General features: G+C 58.4%; 1 protein-coding gene and 1 pseudogene across 3 annotated transcripts; one reads left to right on the forward strand and one right to left on the reverse strand.

Moving 5' to 3' along the window:
* The first annotated feature begins 796 nt into the window (after positions 1–796).
* Positions 797–930, forward strand: LOC146356721 (U1 spliceosomal RNA; annotated as a pseudogene).
* VPS52 (VPS52 subunit of GARP complex) lies at positions 865–17,380 on the reverse strand. 3 transcript variants are annotated; one of them, XM_084831895.1, is made up of 20 exons: positions 17,176–17,380; positions 14,379–14,460; positions 13,144–13,196; positions 12,963–13,038; positions 12,711–12,778; positions 11,311–11,486; positions 10,666–10,816; positions 8,651–8,751; positions 8,180–8,312; positions 7,952–8,009; positions 7,545–7,678; positions 6,881–7,036; positions 5,974–6,092; positions 5,529–5,652; positions 4,692–4,787; positions 3,973–4,080; positions 3,790–3,855; positions 3,166–3,277; positions 2,949–3,067; positions 865–1,508 (listed from the first exon to the last, which is right to left on the reverse strand). In XM_084831895.1, exons 1-20 carry the CDS (start codon positions 17,326–17,328, stop codon positions 1,362–1,364), a joined length of 2,232 nt encoding a protein of 743 aa, XP_084688021.1. In that variant the 5' UTR covers positions 17,329–17,380; the 3' UTR covers positions 865–1,361. The 3 variants fall into 3 exon arrangements, with proteins under 3 accessions (XP_084688021.1, XP_084688023.1, XP_084688022.1); XM_084831897.1 differs by lacking the exon at positions 17,176–17,380 and adding an exon at positions 16,386–17,166 and having other exon boundaries at positions 867–1,508; XM_084831896.1 differs by having other exon boundaries at positions 868–1,508; positions 17,227–17,380.
* Between the last annotated feature and the right edge of the window lie 98 nt (positions 17,381–17,478).

Consider the following 17,478-nt stretch of genomic DNA (forward strand, 5'->3'; position numbering starts at 1 on the left):
TTGCCTGGCGCAGGGTGGGAACACAAAGGCTGGGTCCAAAACCCACCTTAGCCACAACCCTTTGCAGCAGACTCTTGGCTGCAAGGGAGAAGCCGCACCCTTGGCCCCTGCAGACACGCCCCTGCTGCCTCTCAGAGTCATTTCCTGAACATATGCACACCTGGTTCCCACTCTGTGGGGCAGGGGGGCAAAGCCTCTTTCAGCCCAAGCTGGAGAGCATTCCAGTTGTGGGTGGGGCCAAAGGGGAGGTGTGGGGCCAGAAATGCCAGCATGCTTCGCTGAAAGCTCTTTTGCTGCCAGTAACGGTCTTAGAAGCATTTCAGCCTTTCAGAGTGGGGGGAAAACCGTGCATAAGCTGAGAAGCCACAAAACCAGGGGGAAGGAGACTGTGTTTTCATCCTGCTATTAAGAAAGCTACAGCATGGATGGGGAAACAGGCATCGGTGCAGCTACAAGGCGACACACTTTGGGAGGCGGGCAGCAGGGCGGGGGGTTTGGAATAAACGAGCGAGACCGCACCGTGGAAGGTGTATCGCTGGGGTGGGGCAGGCGGGGACGTCCCTGCATGAGCAGCAGCCTACATGGAATAAAGGCGAGTCCCTGGGAGTGTTTCATCCCTGCCCGTGCTCCAGTGCAGCACACGGTTGGAGCCCTGCCGGATCAGACCCAAAGGTCCACCCTGCTCCCAACAGTGGCCAGGCAGATGTCTCTCAAGGCAACAGCCTTCCCTGTTAGCTGGCTCTTCAGAGGTACACTGCCTTTGATCACGGAGCTTCCGCAGAACAGGCACCATAGTGAACTTACCTGGCAGGGGAGACCCCATGATCACGAAGGTGGTTTTCCCAGGGTGAGGCTCATCCATTGCTCCGGGTGTGCTGACCCCTGCGATTTCCCCAAATGTGGGAAACTCGACTGCATAACTTGTGGCCCCCTCTCCTCTGCTGCTACGGATTTGCCTAATTCCGCCTTCCCCAAACTGGTGCCCTCCAGATGCCTTGGACGACAAGTCCCAGCATCCCCCAGCCAACAAATTCCATTAAGTTACCACGTGTTGAACGAAGGAGGACGGTTTTCCTCTTTGGTCTTCCCTTAATACAAGAGCAATGGGCTGGACTGGAATAGTCTCTCTAGTCTCTCGCTCTCACATACACCCATGTGTCTTCTCTTGAATCATGACCTCAGGAATCCCATGTTGAGTTGCAAGGGAATTTATTGACACTGTACAAAGCAAAACAGCAGACGGACGGACAGACAAACAGGACGCTCTCCCTGCAGCACTGTCCGCTGGTCACCCCGCCCCGGGCTCTGGGGATGAGAAGTGGGGCGGGGAGCAGCAGCAAGGCCTCCACGCCACACCCCCTTCAGAAATTGGGCTTGTGCTTCTTCACCTCGACCATGAGGTGGTGGATGTTGATGAGCTCGGAGCGGACGGGCAGCGCCTTCAGCGGGGGCAGCGCCATGACCTTGTGGAAGCGGTGGTAGTACTGGATCAGCTGTGTCAGCGCCCCCTGCAGGCAGAGGCGGGGAGGGGGTGGGAAATGGGGCCGGGAGGGTCCACCGTCAGCGTTGGGGGGTGAAACTCCCGGGGGCCATATTCCGGTGGTGGGCAGGGCCAAAGGCCCAAACGGCCTGCCCAGGTGAGCTTAACGCTCCCCCTGCCTTCAACTAGGCCTTAGGAGAGATGCTTCAATCTTTCGGAAGGGTGGCGGGGAGCAGGGAAGAAACTACAAAAGCCGGGAAGCCGCCCAACAATCTGTCGGTGGGGGGAGGGTGTGTGGCCACCTGGGGAACCCTGCGGACCAGACCGGGACCCAGGCCTGCGGTTCTGCACCCCCGCGGCACCACCCACTCAACGTCCCAGCCGGGGAACCTCCAGCTAGAGATGCCATGAGGCGGAGGAGACGCAGCTGGGCCCTGGGCACACAGGCTGCCGTAACTTAGTGGTCTCCGGCAACTGAAGAACCCCAAGCCCAGCCCCACCTCGGATGCTGCCAGCCCCTCCCCAGCGCCCAGCTACAGCCGCACGTGATGTGGGGGAAGTGGGCCCCTGGCAACAGCATGGATGTCGGGCGGGGTGCGTGGAGTCGCCTCCCCTGTCCCCAAAGCTGCGAGCCCAAGGCGCGTCTCCCTCTAAAGCAGAGCTGGGCGACTCCTGGTCTTCCAGACACTTTGGCCTACAACTAGGAGGGATGGAGCTCCATGGCGCAGCCCCTGCTGTGCATGCAGAAGGTTCCTGGCTCCATCCCCGGCATCCCCAGGCAGGGCTGGAAAAGCAGCTGCCCGAAACCCTGGAGAGCCGCTGCTGCCGGTCAGTGCCGACAATACTGGGCCAGATGGGCCAGGGGTTGACTCAGTAGAAGGCAGCTTCCGATGTTCTCCTCATCCCTCACGATTGGCTAGGGACGATAGGATTTGTAGCCCAGAACTTCTGGAGGGCCACCAGTTGCCCACCACTGGTCTAAAGGGACTGGAAATGGAAGCCACTCAGGCACGGTCTTTGGGGGATGCTTCAAGGGGATGATCCCAGCCTCCTGGGAACCGGAGAGGGAGGGAGGGAAATGAACAGTCGGTGCGAAAGAAGGGCAGTGAGCTGTGCACATCTCTCTCCCAGCACCCCCTGAAAAGGAGTCTTGGCAATGCAGAGACGGAGCCAGCGGTCAGGAGAACGGAAGGGCCGGAGGCTCCCAGCTGCAACGGATGTCAATGGAAAATCTCACGATATGTCACAGATGTGGATTTACCACTTCGCAGCCCATCTGCATTTGTGAAGTGGTCTCAGGGTCGGACCATCTTGCCCAGTAGCGTCTCCCCTGACTGGCAGCGGCTCTCTGGGGCCCCAGGAAGGGCGGTGGGACCTTTCCCGGCCTGCCTGCCTCCTCAGAGCACAAGAAGGCCCACGAGGCCACCAGCCCCTTCCTCCCCCCTGCCCCTGCTTCGCGCAGCCCAACCTGGATGATGGCGGTGCCGTTCTTGAAGTTGGTGAAGGAGCGCATCACGTCCTGGCTGAGGGACTCCACGGCCGCCTTCCAGGTCCCGGCAAAGCCGCGCACCAGCTGCGTCACCCGGGCTGTGCGGGCAGGACACACACGGAGAGCATGAGCCTCTGCAGCATGGGTCAAAGGCCGCTCCCGCATGCAAAGGGACAAACCCCCTTCCGACACTCACCTTCCTCCCCACGCAACCGCTCCAGCTGGCCCCGCTCCACCAGCGCCTCCGCCTCCTTCACAAAGGCAATCATGCCCCCGAAGCCAGGGGCCAACAGCTCCTCAATAAACTCCTGGAAGGGGGCCGGGGGAGATGGGGAAAGGGAGACAGCGCTAAGGACAGAGAAAACCCTGCAGTGCCTCAGGGGTTATATCAGCTCCTGCATTTTTCAGATGCCAAATATCCTCAGAGCCCGATGGGCGAGCATGACTACGATCAAGGTTCCTGTGTGTGCAAAGTCCTCCCTTTCCCCTCCTATCATGCCACCCATGCTGTAAGCCCCTCGGCAGGCTCCTGGTGCTGCTCTGCAACCATTTCAAGTTACTAGCCCTCATGTTTACAGGAGGAGCATTTAACTCTCAGGGAGTGGGCGGGAGGCAGGGAATGAACCACTTCTAGGTTCCAGGCGGAACTCAGCAGGCTGTCACCACCGGACAGGATCTTTCCCAGGATAGCTGGAACTCCCCTCCCCAGGGCCCCAAGCTAACGGCAGACGACACCCTGTCACCAGCCGCATGGCTGGATCAGGCCCATCCGTGCTCAGGGGGAAGGGCGGAAGAGCAGCCCCCCTCCCTGGTCGCTCACCTGAGTCCGGGCACTGAGCAGCTGCTGGAAGCCCTCCACCTCCTTGCTTTCCTCCACTGCGCGCTCCTGGAGAGGGGGGACAGGAGGGGAGTAAAGATGTGGAGGGGAGTAAAGATGTGGAGGGGAGTAAAGATGTGGGGTGGAGAGCGCCCCCCCACCCCCGGGAAGGCCGGCCCCGCTTACCATGAGGACGCCCAGCATCATGTCGTAGTTGTTAATGAGAAAGATGAGCTGCTCCTTGCGGGAGGAGAACTCGGCCGCCACGCGCAGGACAAAGTTCTCCACCTCGGTCTGGCGGAGGAAAGGGGGACAGGTGGGCCGCAGGTCAGGGGGACGGGTGGGCCAAAGGCGCCTGGCTGAGCCGGCCCAAGCAGCCGCAGCATCAGTGGTGCGGGGTTGGTGGGGCAGCACATGTCTCAAGCTGCAGGAGCCGCTTCTGCCCACCCCACGGAAACCGGAGCCTCGGAAGCTGCCCGATACTGGGTCAGCCCCTGGGTCCGTCTAGCCCAGTGTTGTCGACACGGACTGGCAGCAGCAGCCCTCCAGGGTTTCAGGCAGGATTCTTTCCTCGCCCATCCTGGAGAAGCTGGGGATCGAACCGGGGACTTCCTGCACGCAAAGCCGGGGGTCTCTCGCTCTGTGTGCAACGCATGAGCCCCATGGCTTGACTTCCCTGTCCCGTTCCTCCTTACTGAAAAGCCCCGATTGCTCTCTACATGGGCTCTGACGCAGCAGATCCCTGCCCTCCTGAAGCCAGCCGCTTCGGGGCCCCGATTCCACATCCCGCACTCAGGCTGGCTTGACCCCCTTGAGGTCCAGGCGGCCACAGCGGGGGCAGCATGCTGGGCCAGAGGGGCTCTTCCGGTGTTCTCATGAGGCCTCCTGTCCCCCGGGGCTCCTACCTGAAGCTGCCCCAGCAGCATCAGCGTCCGGTCATGCGGGAAGGTCTGGTTGATGCTGACGATGGCCGAGGAGAACTCTGCGTACCGGCGGGTGATCTGGGGGGAGGATCAGGGGAGCATCTGAACACAGGGCGCGAGGGCACATGCCTCCTGTACCCAGCCAGGCCGAGTACACTTTGTGGCAGACCCGGGAGCCTTAGGGCTGCTCCTCCGGGTATCCTCCTCCCAAGCCACCTTCCAGACAGTCCGGAAGATGCCTCTGGGTGCATTGCGCAGGAGCGAGCCACCCTTGCCCAGCCCTTCCTGGCAAAGCTCCAGGGAAGCACGTGGCCCTCACCACATCTGTGGCAATGGGTCCACCAAGTTAGCCCCACAAAAAAGCCCCACACTCTTCAGAAGGCTTGGAGAATTCCTCCACCCAGCACCACTCTCCAAGACCCCGCTGGATCAGGATCAACAGAGTTGTAAGGTGCCTCAGAGGTCATCTAGTCCAACCCCCTGCTCAATGCAGGCGCTGCAATGCAGGATGCATTAGATGGCCACCCCGGCTTAAATGCCTCCCGTGAATTCACGATGGCCCCACAACCTCCTGAGGCAATCAGTTCCACCGCCAAACAGCCCTCTCTGTCAGGACGCTTCTACTGTTTAGCCAAAATCTGCTTCCCTGCCATTTCCACCCGTTGGCTCTCGTCCAGCGCTTGGGAGCCCAGAGAACGTTCTGGGTGGCAACCCTTCAGATCTGTGCAGGCAGCGATCCTGGCTGCCCCGTCACCATCTCTTCTCCAGGCCGAGCACCTGAGAGTCGGAAGAAGCCCGCCGCTCCTGCCCTGGACTCACGTAGTGGGGGCGCGTGTCCAGGAAGCCCAGCTTCTGGGGGTCAGTGTTCTGGATGCTCTGGATGTTCAGCTCCAGGATGTGCTCAAAACGTGGCCACAGCATCTCCAGCAATGTGTCCCAATACCTACCGGGGGGCGGGGGAGAGAAAAGCGGGGGCAGGACCCTTGAGCTCCCAAAGCCCCCCTGGTTATTTCCTCCCACAGGCCCCAATAAGTTAAAGATGGGGGACAGCAACACTCTGGCTGTGAAGGAGACAAGGAGGCAAAGCCGCATCCAGCGCTGGCTCTCTCTTCTGGGTCGTCAGCTGAGTAATCCTGGGCCACCTTCTGAGCTGGGGGGTGGGGGGTGGGGGGTGGGGCGTGGGGGGGAGTCTCTAGCTAGGGACTGCTGGGTTCCTCAGAGAGATGTGCATGCCGGAGGATGGGAGAGCACAGACCCCACTCACTTGTCAATGGCCGGGACGTTGCGCTTGGCCATGATGGCTTTGAAGCGCAAGACGATGTGGATGGAGAGGAAGACGGCGATGCTGTCGTAACAGTCGCTCACGTAGGCATCCATGTGCTTCTGTGGGTGGAGGGGAACACACACAAGGTAAGTGGTCGCATGTGGTTCGTCCGTTGCACCCCTTGAGGCAGGAGTGGGCATCTGGTGGTCCTCCATATGTTTTGGCCTACAACTCCCATCAGCCCTAGCCAGCACAGCCAATGGTGAGGGATCATGGGAGCTGTAGGCCGAAAATCTGCAGGGCCCACAAATTCCCCATCACCACCACCACCACCACCACCGGGACTGGCTCCTGCCTGATCAGTCATGATCTTTCCCATCTCCGGAGACCCTCCTCTTCATTCAATAATGCCCCCCCGCTCCTCTCTGCTCCAAGTTCAATGTCATGGAGACAGAGACAGAGACAGAGACAGAGAGTCAGAGAGTCAGAGAGTCAGACAGGAAGGAAGGAAGGAAGGAAGGAAGGAAGGAAGGAAGGAAGGAAGGAAGGAAGGTGTAATAGTCCCGGGTTACAAGATGAGCTAAAGGTGGCCATTGGGTCAAATTAAGGAACGGACACTTGAGCTCCACCTTCCCTAGGAGCCCTGCATGCTTCTTTGGGGTGCGCTCAACAGTGTTGGACAACAGGAGGTGGCTCGGGGCTTGGAAGGGCTCCAAGAATGAGGCCTGTGCTCATGTGTTATTTCCCGCCCCGAAAGGACAGAACCAAAGTCTGCGGCTGATGCTCAAGCAAAAAGGTCCCCAAAATATCCATTCCAGAAAAATGAAAAAGCAGTCCGTTCCCCCGAAATGGCACCGAGCCCCCCAGGGTTCTCCGCCTCGCCTCCCGCTGCCCACCCCATACTCACGAGGAACATGGCCAGGGTCTTCCCCATGACGGCGTTGAAGAGGTCCAGGGCGGGCGTCCCGGTCACCAGGAAAAAGTCGCACAGGAAAAGATACTCCCGGCAGCTGTTGTCCAGGAGGGCGTAGTGCTGGCTTCGGAACAGGGACTCAAAGGGGTACTGGAAGCAGTGGAGAGAGAGAGAGAGAGAGAGTTGGGAGGGGGAGAGAAATCAGTAGTGGAGTAATCCACTTGCCAGATGCCCCCACATCCTGGGGGTTTAGCTAACCAGCCTGCCCCTCTTCTACACGCACACCCTAGACCAGGCATGGGGGATTTCTGGGCGGTGGGCCACAGCAGTTCCCCATCTTGCCCACCAGCTTCTTCCCAAGGCCCCTCACCCAAGGCAGGGAAAGTATCTCCAATCAGCAGCTGCTCAGAGGTGAGAGATTTTTCCTGCTGCAATTCTCTGCATTTAAGATTTGACAGTTCAGCTCTCGAGCCAAGAAAGGCCCGTTCTCCCCACCCCCCGCGCATTCCCCAGACCCAGGAACTCCCAAGGAAGTCTGTTAAATATACTACAATCTAAATGAACAAACCACAGTATCAGAGAGAAACAGCTCTGGGAAAAATGGTGGCTGTGCTGGAACAGGGAAGGACGCCGAGGCACAGCCCAGAGGGCCACTTACTCGGACGTCGCTCTTCTGGGCGGAGTGGGGGACGATGATGGGGCCTTCCAGCTCGGCCCCCGCGATCACGCTCCCTCGGTTGCCCAGCGTGAAGATGGTGTTGCGGTTCCGGAGGGACGGCTTCGAGAAGAAGCGTGCCGAGACGGGGTCAAGGGAAACAGCCAGGAAGCGGCCCCGTGTGGAGTGGCCATTGAGCCCTGGCTGTGGATCCAGCCGCTTATCTCCACTTGTGGGAGATGCAGGGCCGCCCCTGAAGCATGGCCTGGGGGAAAGAAAGGCGGCTTGCGGCTGGGCTCAGCCCCCATTCCTGGGCCAGGCTTGGGAGGCAGCTTTTGGGGGCCAGAGTGGGAAACAGGCAGATCAGAGCCCCTTCCCTGCCCCCCCAACAACAGAGGAGAAGAGGATATCCTTTTTGGCTGTGTCCTCCACCCCCATGAGATCGTCCTTCTCAGCCACTTCCTCGTACTGCAGGGGAGGGAGGGAGGGAGGGAGGGAGAGAAAGTCAGCAGAAATGACAGACTGGCTGGGGGTCATAAGCGCAGCCCGCAAAGGGAGCAATGTGGGGCAGGGGGTGGTTGCCCAGGTGGGAACAGACCCCTCCCCCGTGTCTACGCCCAGCCCCTGCCGTTTCTCACCTGCACCTTCATGAGGCGGCTGGTGTAGGACTTGAAGTAGCTGAGGTAGATCTTGCTCATGGTCTCCAGGTACTCGTCCCGGACTTCCTTGGCGACCGACCGCTCGTGCCCCAGCAGGAACTGGTAGAAAAACCTGCCCCAGAGAGAGGGGTGAGAGGCCGTGAGAGGAAAAGCCCTACCCTGGCCCACCCCACCGCAAGACACCACAGCAGGGAGAGCAGCCCCCCAAAGAGGAGGGGGCTGTTTCCTGTCCCAGCCTAGCACTGAGCAATGCATGCTGGGAAATCCGAGAACCAGGATGACGTCAGTCGTACTAGTCAGTGGACACCGCGCGTGGAAAATCCGCTACCAACACAACAAAGCATTCTGGGAGAGGAGAGGATGCTTTGCTATTGGCTCTCCCCTTGTGCCCGCACAGTACATGTTGGGAGACGTGATGGCTACTCACACCCCCACAGGGCACCCTCCTACCTGTACTTGAGCAGTGCGTTCTGGGGGATCTGGTAGTTGGTCATGGGTTTGCGGAAGGAGTATATCTTCTGCAGGATGAACTCCCGGATCTTGGCCACCGCCTGGCAGAAGGGAGAAGGAGAAGCGTGGACTGAGCCCCAGGGGCACCTCATGCCCAGGCCCCCAATCTCTCTTCCAGGGCTCCTGGGGGGGGGGGGGCACCACATTGAGATTCTCACAGCCAAGGGGAGAAAAACAGCTCGATTCTCTCCATGTGCAACCGGGGGGGGGGGGGGGGCATGTCCACGTTTCTTTGGTGTTCTCTTGCACAGCCCTTGCTGGTGGGGACATCTGAGGGGGCATATCTGGCAGCCAACCTGCAACCCCACTGCCTTCCATCCACGGAGCTGCTCTACGCCTTTGGCTATCGGTACCCCATCACACGCCTGCACACACTTTAACAAGTTCGTGTTCTCTTCTGGAAGGACATCTTTGCCTTTCAAATCAAGAAGATGGCGGCTTGGGGCTGTTCTGGCACACAGACAGCCCAGTCCCCCTTGTCCCGCTGCACACGCAGCCGGCAGGACGCCGAAGACGCCTCGTGAAAGAGCTTTAAGCATCTGCCAACCGAGGGCTGAATTGGGAGGGGGAGCTGCAGCAAGGGAGAGGGGCAAGTGGCCAGACCCACAGCACAGGAAAGGACTGAGGAAGCAGGCCGCACACACCCAAAGCTTGATTTCGAGGGGCGCTTGCAGAGCAAACCCCCGGAACGCTGTAGGTGGGGCTTGAGGGCACCGACGGCTAAGCATCCACCTGCCAGTTTGACACTGAGAGACCTCGGGCATGAGCCAGCCGGACTGGCTGATGCAGGGAGAGGAGCTCCCACGTTCTGGGGAGCCTCCTTTCCCACAACCCACCGGGAAGCACTGCAGGGCGCCTCACAGCTGGATGTGGGACAGCCCTCTGCTCTCTAGGCTACATGTCCTGTGTGGAGCAGAGGCAGGCCGACAACCAAGGCTGGATAGGTGCGTGCGTGCGGCACGCAGAGAGGCCTTGGCTACCTGTCGGTCACTGCGCCCCACCCAGGAACTGGAGAGCTGGGGGTGGAGGGAAAGCGCCACAGGATGCCTGCAAGCTCCTGAGTGTTTGTTGACCCAAACACTCCTAAATCCACAGCTGAAAATTCCTGGGTGGGGAGGAGAGGACCAACTAGGGAAATACAAAATCTGAGATAAGGAAAAGGGCTCGACGGTTTTCTCCTCCCTGCAAAATTCACGCGGGCTCCAGAATCTGCCAGCGCAACACAGAACGTGCTTCGTGGCAGTGCTTGCTCCCTGTGAAATGGGGGGGGGGGGCACAAGCTTGTCCCCAAACCCGCCTGGCGGGAAGGCTGCAGGAGCCGCACTGCCTCTCCAGAGAGAGGAGCCCAGAGGCAGCTGGCTGGGCTCTCCGGAGGGAGGCCTGACCCCCACTGCCCCACGGCTCTACCTCCCATGAAGCCCACATCTTCCCTCCCTAGGAACGACAGCCCCACTGCACCTGCAAGAACGGGGAAGAGCCACAGATGGCGGAAGTGGGGAGGCTCCTGGCACAGGCTTCCCCCTGCCCAGATGAGGACCCGATCTTCCAAAGGCCCTCATCAGTAAAACGACCGATCGGTCCAAGTTTGAAGAGGCTCAAGCAGCCTTCCCCAGCCTGGTGCCCTCCAGAGGTTTTGGACTCCCAGCATCCCTGCCCACTGGCCATGTGGGCTGATGGAACTCCGTCATGCCCCCTCTTTAATGAGCTTCCGTCGTGCATTAAAAACGTGGTTGTTCAGGCAGGCATTTGGGGTGGGTTAGGGTATTTAAAAAAAAAAAAATATGGTAGAATTTTATTGTTTTAAATTGTTTTGTGGTATGTTGTACATCGCCCAGAGTGGCCGGGTGACCAGCCAGATGGGCGATTAATAAATTTAATAATAAATAAATAAATGGGAGCTGAGGTCCAAAGGATCCGGAGGGCTCCAGGCTGGCCTCCAGGAGGCCGCCCCTGACCTTGGCCTTCAGCTTGTCCAAGATGTCCGTCACGTCGGTGCAGGCCATGGTCTCGCGGAAGGCCTGCTCCTTCACGGCGTTGATCTTGTTGTTCAGCTCGTGCAGCTGCTCCAGGAAGGCCTGATCCGTCACCGGCGTCTCCAGGATGGTGCTGAGGAGGAGAGAGGGCGCCGGAGAGGCGTCAGGGCCCCATGGGAGGAGGGCAAGTAGGAACACACGGCACCCTTGCCCAAGGTCCACCTGTGGTGTTGATTTCTCTTCTTGTTGTGTTTTTGTGTTTTAATTTATTGTTCGGATGCTAAGTTTTAATTAAGATTGTGTTCTTACTCTGGATGTTATTGTTAGCCACTTTGAGCACCATTTTTTTCACAGAAAGGCGAGATAAAATTTAAGTAATTAAATCTGTTCCTCTGCAGTTCTCCCTCCAATCAGGGGGATCAGAGCAGGGATGCAAGACTCGTGGGGCCTTATTTTTGTAACCAGCCCAGAATGCTGCCGATTTGGGATCTGCACTGACCTGACTGAAATCTTACAACATTTCTGTGCGTGTTCTATATTTTCAGGTTACTTTTTCCAAGGTCTCCCATCCCACCACCACACAAATCTGTGCCCCCCCTTCCCCGCCCCCACCCCACAAAGACGGACCTGATCATGGCGCTGGGCACCACCAGCTCGTCCACCAGCTGCGAGAGGCGCCCCCGGACGGCCTGGCGGTTGCGCAGCCGGACGTTCATGGCCACCGACTGCTCCTGCAGGGTCTGGATCTCACAGCTGATGCTGCTCAGGTCAGACTGGAAGGAGCTCAGCATGGCTTCCATGCGCTGGAAATACAGGAGGGGGTGCCTGCGTTAGGAGGCGGTGGCAGAGGGAGGGGAACAACGAAGCTCCATCTGCCTGAGAATTGCAGAAAGAGCGGTGCCGCCATCCAGGCGGACTCCCCCAGAAATAGCTGTGAGCCAGGAGGCCTTGAACAGAACCCCCAAGTGGACCTCCGAGTACCAGGTACTGGAGGCAAACGGCAACAGGAGAGGGCCGTCTCCATCACAGCGCCCTGTTTTGGGGCTTGCCTGCCAGGGCCAGGGGACCACGATGCTAGGCCAGCTGGTGTAGGTCTTGTTCCATTTCTCTCCCAGGCTGAGTACAGGAGGGGGTCCCAGGGGGTCATAGAATCATAGAACAGTAGGGTTGTAAGGGGCCTACAAGACCATCAAGTCCAACCCCCTGCTCAATGCAGGAATCCAGGTCAGAGCATCCCTGACAGATGCCTCCAGTGTGGGAAAGCCCACTACCCCACACTGGGGTCTCATGTCCATGCCCCGTCCAGAGCCAGGCCTGCTCAGCCTCAGCGAGGTGGCTGCCGCATCCTGTCCTGGGACCTTTGACAGGAGCCAGCGAGGCAGACAGATGTCCTGCAGTCCCGCCCCCCCATCCCTCTGCCTTGGGCAGGGCTCCCTTGCAGTGGGTGCAAAGGAAAGTGGCTACCAGCAGGGGGCAGGCCTGAGCTTCCATTTCAAGAGGACTAGTAGCTAGCAAATACCCTTGCTATGCATCCAGCCTAGGTCTACGGGAAAGGGGTCAGGATGGGAGTCAAACAGATGTTGGACGTGGTGGGTGAGGGGCCTCTCTAGAGCAGCTTTCCCCAACTTGGCGCCCGCCTGCCGCGTTGGACTACAGCCCCCATCATCCTCAGCCAGCCATGAAGCTACTACGCCCCCAGCGCAGCACCAGGGGTGGGGTGGGGGGCAAAGGTCAAGCACTGCAGGGGAAGCTGACTAAGGGGAGTTCAGGCTGGGAGGCTGGGGAGAGAAAGCCTACAGAGGCGGGCGGGCAAGCGCCTCCCAGGGCCGGGGGTGTGTGGGTGGTTTCAAGCCCATGGGGAAACCCGTGCAGGGGGCTGCCAGACCCGTGGAAGCTGGTGGGCTGAAACAGGATGCCCCCAATGTCTGAGAACAGAGGAGGAAGGGGGGAGACACTGGCAGCCCAGGAAAGGGGGGGGGCGAGCCTGGCCAGGAGCCCCCAGAAGCAGGCCGTGCGCTGCGCCTCACCTCCAGGACGGCGTCGCAGGCCGTGATCTGCGTGTGCAGTGACGCGATGTTCTTGCTCTCCTTGATGTCTGGGGGGCCGCTAAGAAGAACTGCGGACTGGGAGGGGCTTCAGCAGGGGACCCTGGCGGGGTGCCACATGCCCTCTCCCACCCCACCCCAAACAGTCGCTCTCTGGGGGAGAAAAGGGCCTCCGGGATTCTGGAGGGGCCCACGGGCTGATCCTGCTGTGCCCCCCCCCCCAGCAATGGATACAGTCCTTGACGGAGGCATTCTCGATCTCCTGCAGCTCCAGCTCCACCTGCCTGGAATACTGCCGGAGGTCCACGCCCTGCCAGGAGGAAACGGGGGGCGAGAGGTTAGGAGGGTCCCAGCCAAGACCCCTGCCCCCATCTCAAGCTCCCCCATGTCACCTCCTCCCCACCCTGCCGCTCACCGTCTTCAAGGCCTCCTGTACCAGAGCGTCCCCCAAGTTGGCCTGGATGTGAACTGAAAAGGGGAAACACAGTCAGTTCAGGGGGGGGCAATGCTTGTCTCCCCCCCAGCAAACATTCATTTATTTATTTCAGTTATATACCACTTTTTTCCTCTTGCAAGGAACCCAAGGCGGTGTGCATTATCCTCTCCATTTTATCCTCCCATCAACAACCCTGTGAGGTAGGCTGGGCCAAGAGTCTGTGACGGGCCCAAAGTCGCCCAGCGAGCTTCCGTGGCCGAGTGGGGACGAGAACTTGGGTCCCCTCGCTCCCAGTCCAGCACTCTCACCGCTACACCATGCTGGCTCTCATGAGATAGGGGAGGCTACAGAGATGTTGCATTCTGCTTCCTATCAAACAGGTAACTCTCCAGCAGCCCCGACATGCCGCCGTGGCCTATTTCAAGGCGAATTGGGATGACCTCGCTCTGGGAGAGGGAGCAGAAGAGCCAATTTGGGAGCTGTCCTTTTTGGCGAGGGCCCCAAGCAGCTTTTGGGATCCAGATGGGGCGAGAACAGCAGGTGGAGGCAGTAGGACGGGATGGCCATAGGGGAGGATGGGTTTGGGTCTCCAACGCGGCCTCCGAGGGCACCTCTCTTGTCATCCTTCCAGGCTCCCTGCCTCTGATTTTTATTTTACTTCTTAATCATTTTAAAAGTACCTTTAAATTATACTTTAATTGGGGGTCTGGAATGCTGCAAAGCAAAGGGCTGCCCTCCGGTGCCATCTTTATTGGGGTTCAAAAGAGTGGTTTTGTGTTTTGTATCCCAGACCCCACCTCCGCCTTGTCACTTGGTTTTTGGGTAAATCACTTTAAGTCTTCCCAGTTTGCCGTTTCAGAAATTAGTGTTTTGTGGCCACCGTGGCAGCCATTCTAAGTATGGACAAGCCCCTACCGTGGCAGCCATTCTAATTATGGACAAGCCCCTCCCATGGCAGCCATTTTGCAAGAGTGCCCACAACACTCTCTCAAACTTCCAAATGTGCCCACTGACCCCAAAGTGTTGGGGACCCCTGCTCTAGCTGGTGAAGAAAAAAAAAAAACAGCTCTGCCTTTTGAGGGGAAGGTAGAGATGTTTCCCTGCTCCTCTTGAGGGGGAGTCAGCCTGTAAACAACAAAAACTAGTCGATGTACAAAGCTTGTGAGGAGGAAGGAGGGAGGGAGGAGGCACCGAGGACCCCCTCCCCAACTTACTGTCCACTTCATCCAAGATGAACTCGTCAGACATCAGGTCCAGTTCGCCCAGGTTCAGCTGCAGGGCCTCCTCGCTCTGGCCCTAAATGGCAGACACAGCCAGAGTTAATTATGGGGGGTGGGCTTCGGGGGGTGGGGGGCAGGGGGGAGATAGGCAGCAGGGAACTGAAGCTGGGAAATGCCCCACTTTCTCCCTCTCCCATAAACCCAGCTGCTGATTGGCAGGAGAACCAGTACGGACAAAGAGACAGGGGTTCTTCAGACAATGCCAAACTAATGTACAGAACTTGGTATGGAAATGACAGATGCTTAGATCGCTTTCAGGGGGCATTAGGCGCACTGGTAGGGGAAAAGGATCTCAATTTACGGTGGCTACGTGGATTCTCTCGTACAGGACTGTGCTTCTGTTGGCCAGCTCCTCATGTGCTGTTTGTGGGTAACCCCGAGGTTTCTGGCCGGGTTACTGTGGGAAACAGGGTGCTCAGCTCGATGGGCCTTTGGTCTGATCCGGCAGAAGAGCTCTCCTGACATTCTCTCGAGGGACGTCTGGCTGGCTGCTCCTGGGCCAGACAAACCTGTCTGGCCTGAACCAGCCAGGGATTCCTTACGCCAGAATTCAGGGCTGAAGAGGAGACGCAAGACAGTGTGGTGAGACTGAGAGGCGGCAGAGTTCAGCTATGCTCTCCTCCACTCTGCTCCCCCAGCCCCGTTACCCCCGCACCATTTAGAAAACATACACGGACATAACAGGGTGCCATAGCGCTGTTTCTCCCAAACACGTCTACTTTCCAAATACTTTAAATTCCACCGCTTTCAAGCTCGACGTATGCCAGAAACGTTGTTGGAGATGGCACCAAGGAAAGAGGGCCGCCTTTGCACTCTTTATTCCTGGCAGAGGCTTGCGCACTTTTAGTAGCCGTGCGGCAGGTGGACAGTCACCACTTCATCTCCACGCCTGGAAGCCCTGCTCCTGTTGGGTTCCTGCCTACCACGCAACACTTAAAGCATCCTCAGAATGCCTCACAGCTCCAAGTCTCACTGGACAGTCCCTCATTCTGCAGTTCCCAACATCCTTTTTCTACCAGGGTGTTATTCTCTTTAACTGGCACCCGACAGGCAGAAAGTCAACAGGGGAAGCAGTTCAGATTGTTCCTTTTAAAAACTCATCTGAGATCTTTCTCCTTCACAACTGGCAGTGGCCTATTTCTTCTCAGTGCCCACGGGCCAAATCCAGCCCTCCAAGGTTCCCCAGATGGCCATGCCCCCTTTCCTGGCTGCCCCCCTTTCCACCAATTATTTGATGGTTTTCCACCAATTATTTGATGGGTTTCCAGCTTCTGCACACTCCTTTTCCCATTCTAAAAGGCTGAAATGCTCCCCAAAGGCTTCGTTGCACACAGTAAAAGCTTTAAGCTAAAAGATGCTGGTATTTTGGCCCACTATTTTTGGCTTTGGGCCTGCCCCCCCCCCCCAAATGTGGCCCCTGAGAGCTTATCCAAAACTGAATTCAGCCCTTGGGTTGAAAGAGGTTCCCCACTCCGATGGAAGAAGAGTCCTGATGTTGGATCAGACTAAAGTGGTTCTACGTGGGCCATCATCCTGTTTCCCTGTGGCCAATCAGAGAGCCCAACAGGAACCCAGAAGCAGGCCATGAGCATGAAATCCCTCTCCCACTGCAACAGGTATTCAAAGATAGACTCCCTTTGAACCTAGAGGTCCCATGTGGCTATCATTGACTGCAGTCTTTTTATCACTGGCTGCATTCTTCTTTCATCCTTCCATCACAGGGCTCAGGAAGTCTCCCCTCCTCCCATTTACTCCTCAGAACCCTGTGAGGTAGGTCAGGCTGAGAGGAAGCGATTAGCAGATGGCCGCTCACAGAGGGGAGCAGGAATTTGCATCCAGCTCTTTGCCAGCCTATGTCTGACAGTCCAACCACCAGGCCGCACACTCTTTTGACTAATAGCATAAATGACAGTACTGCTTCTCCCTCACAAGTTTACCTACCGAGAACCAGCGTGGTGTCACAGTTAGGCTGGGAACCCGGACGCAAATCCCCACTCAGTTTCTACTGATCAGGGGTGTTGTGAGGATAAAGTGTGGGTGCGGGGGGGATAAAGTATGCTGACTCGAGCTGACTGCTGCAAATTCTAGTGTGGCGGGGGTCACACTTGAGGCCAGGGGGGCGCATGCTGCCCACGAGCAGCACGTTACAGACTTGTGGCACAGACCAAGGGTCTACCTGGTCCAGCATTCCTTTCCCACAGTGGCTGCCCCAGTGGGAAACCCACAAGCAGGACACGAGAGCAACAGCGCCCTCCCGCCCATGTTCCCCGGTAGCTGCTGCGCATGGGCACACCGCCTCTGGCACCGGAGGCAGCACACGGCCATCGTGACTCGTGGCCGCTGACAGCCTTCTCCTCCATTAAGTAACCATTTATAGTAATTAATCCCCTTCGAAAGCCATGAAAAGCAGTCGCCTGGGGCGGGCAGGAAGAAATCCAACAGGTGCACTTCCCCCTTGCCCTATCTTCTATCGATGCTTCCCTGGTAATCACATTTCTAGGCTGACCGCCGCCCAGGCCACGCGAGGCGGCCATCTAAAGGAGTCACTTAGCGGGGACAGGCAGAAATTCAGCAGGTGCATCCTCCCCTGATCATATAGTAGAGGTCAAAGGCCGCCCAAGCATCCAAGGGGCGTGGCCACAGAATTTTGGGGTAGGGTGGGGGCCTCCATCCTCCCCCGGGAGGAACAGGAGAGAAAAGAGCATAGAGCGACTCGGCCCCCTCCAGCTACCGGAAGTAGGGGCTCAGGGACCGGAAACGGGGACCAGTCCGTGACCCTCACCGGTCCGGCCTCCACCTCTTCTTCCTCCATGTCTCCCGAACGGAGCTGCTGCCGCTGCTGCCGCCTCCAGTCCTCCTCCTCAGGCCCGGCCGCGGCTGCCATCGAGCTTCGCCCGGCGCGACCAACTCTGTCCTCCTCCTCCTCGGCCACATCCGGGGCTACCGGGGGCGACTTCCGGTCCTTCAGGACCCAAGCCCCATAGGACTACAAGTCCCAAAATGCCTTGCGACGACATCACGCTTGTGTGCACGT

This window comes from Heloderma suspectum, chromosome 2, assembly GCF_057233095.1.
Source record: "Heloderma suspectum isolate Gila_16-S chromosome 2, 16-S_ref, whole genome shotgun sequence".
NCBI classification, from domain to species: Eukaryota; Metazoa; Chordata; class Lepidosauria; order Squamata; family Helodermatidae; genus Heloderma; species Heloderma suspectum.

Bases quoted from the DNA above. Each gene is read 5' to 3' on its own strand.
- VPS52 (XM_084831895.1), bottom strand. From the start codon at position 17,328: ATGGCAGCCGCGGCCGGGCCTGAGGAGGAGGACTGGAGGCGGCAGCAG. The intron at 13,039-13,143 runs GTGAGCGGCAGG...TCCTCCTGGCAG, and splicing joins TACAGGAGGCCTTGAAGACG to GGCGTGGACCTCCGGCAGTA. The intron at 8,010-8,179 runs GTGAGAAACGGC...CCTCCCCTGCAG, and splicing joins GCCGCCTCATGAAGGTGCAG to TACGAGGAAGTGGCTGAGAA.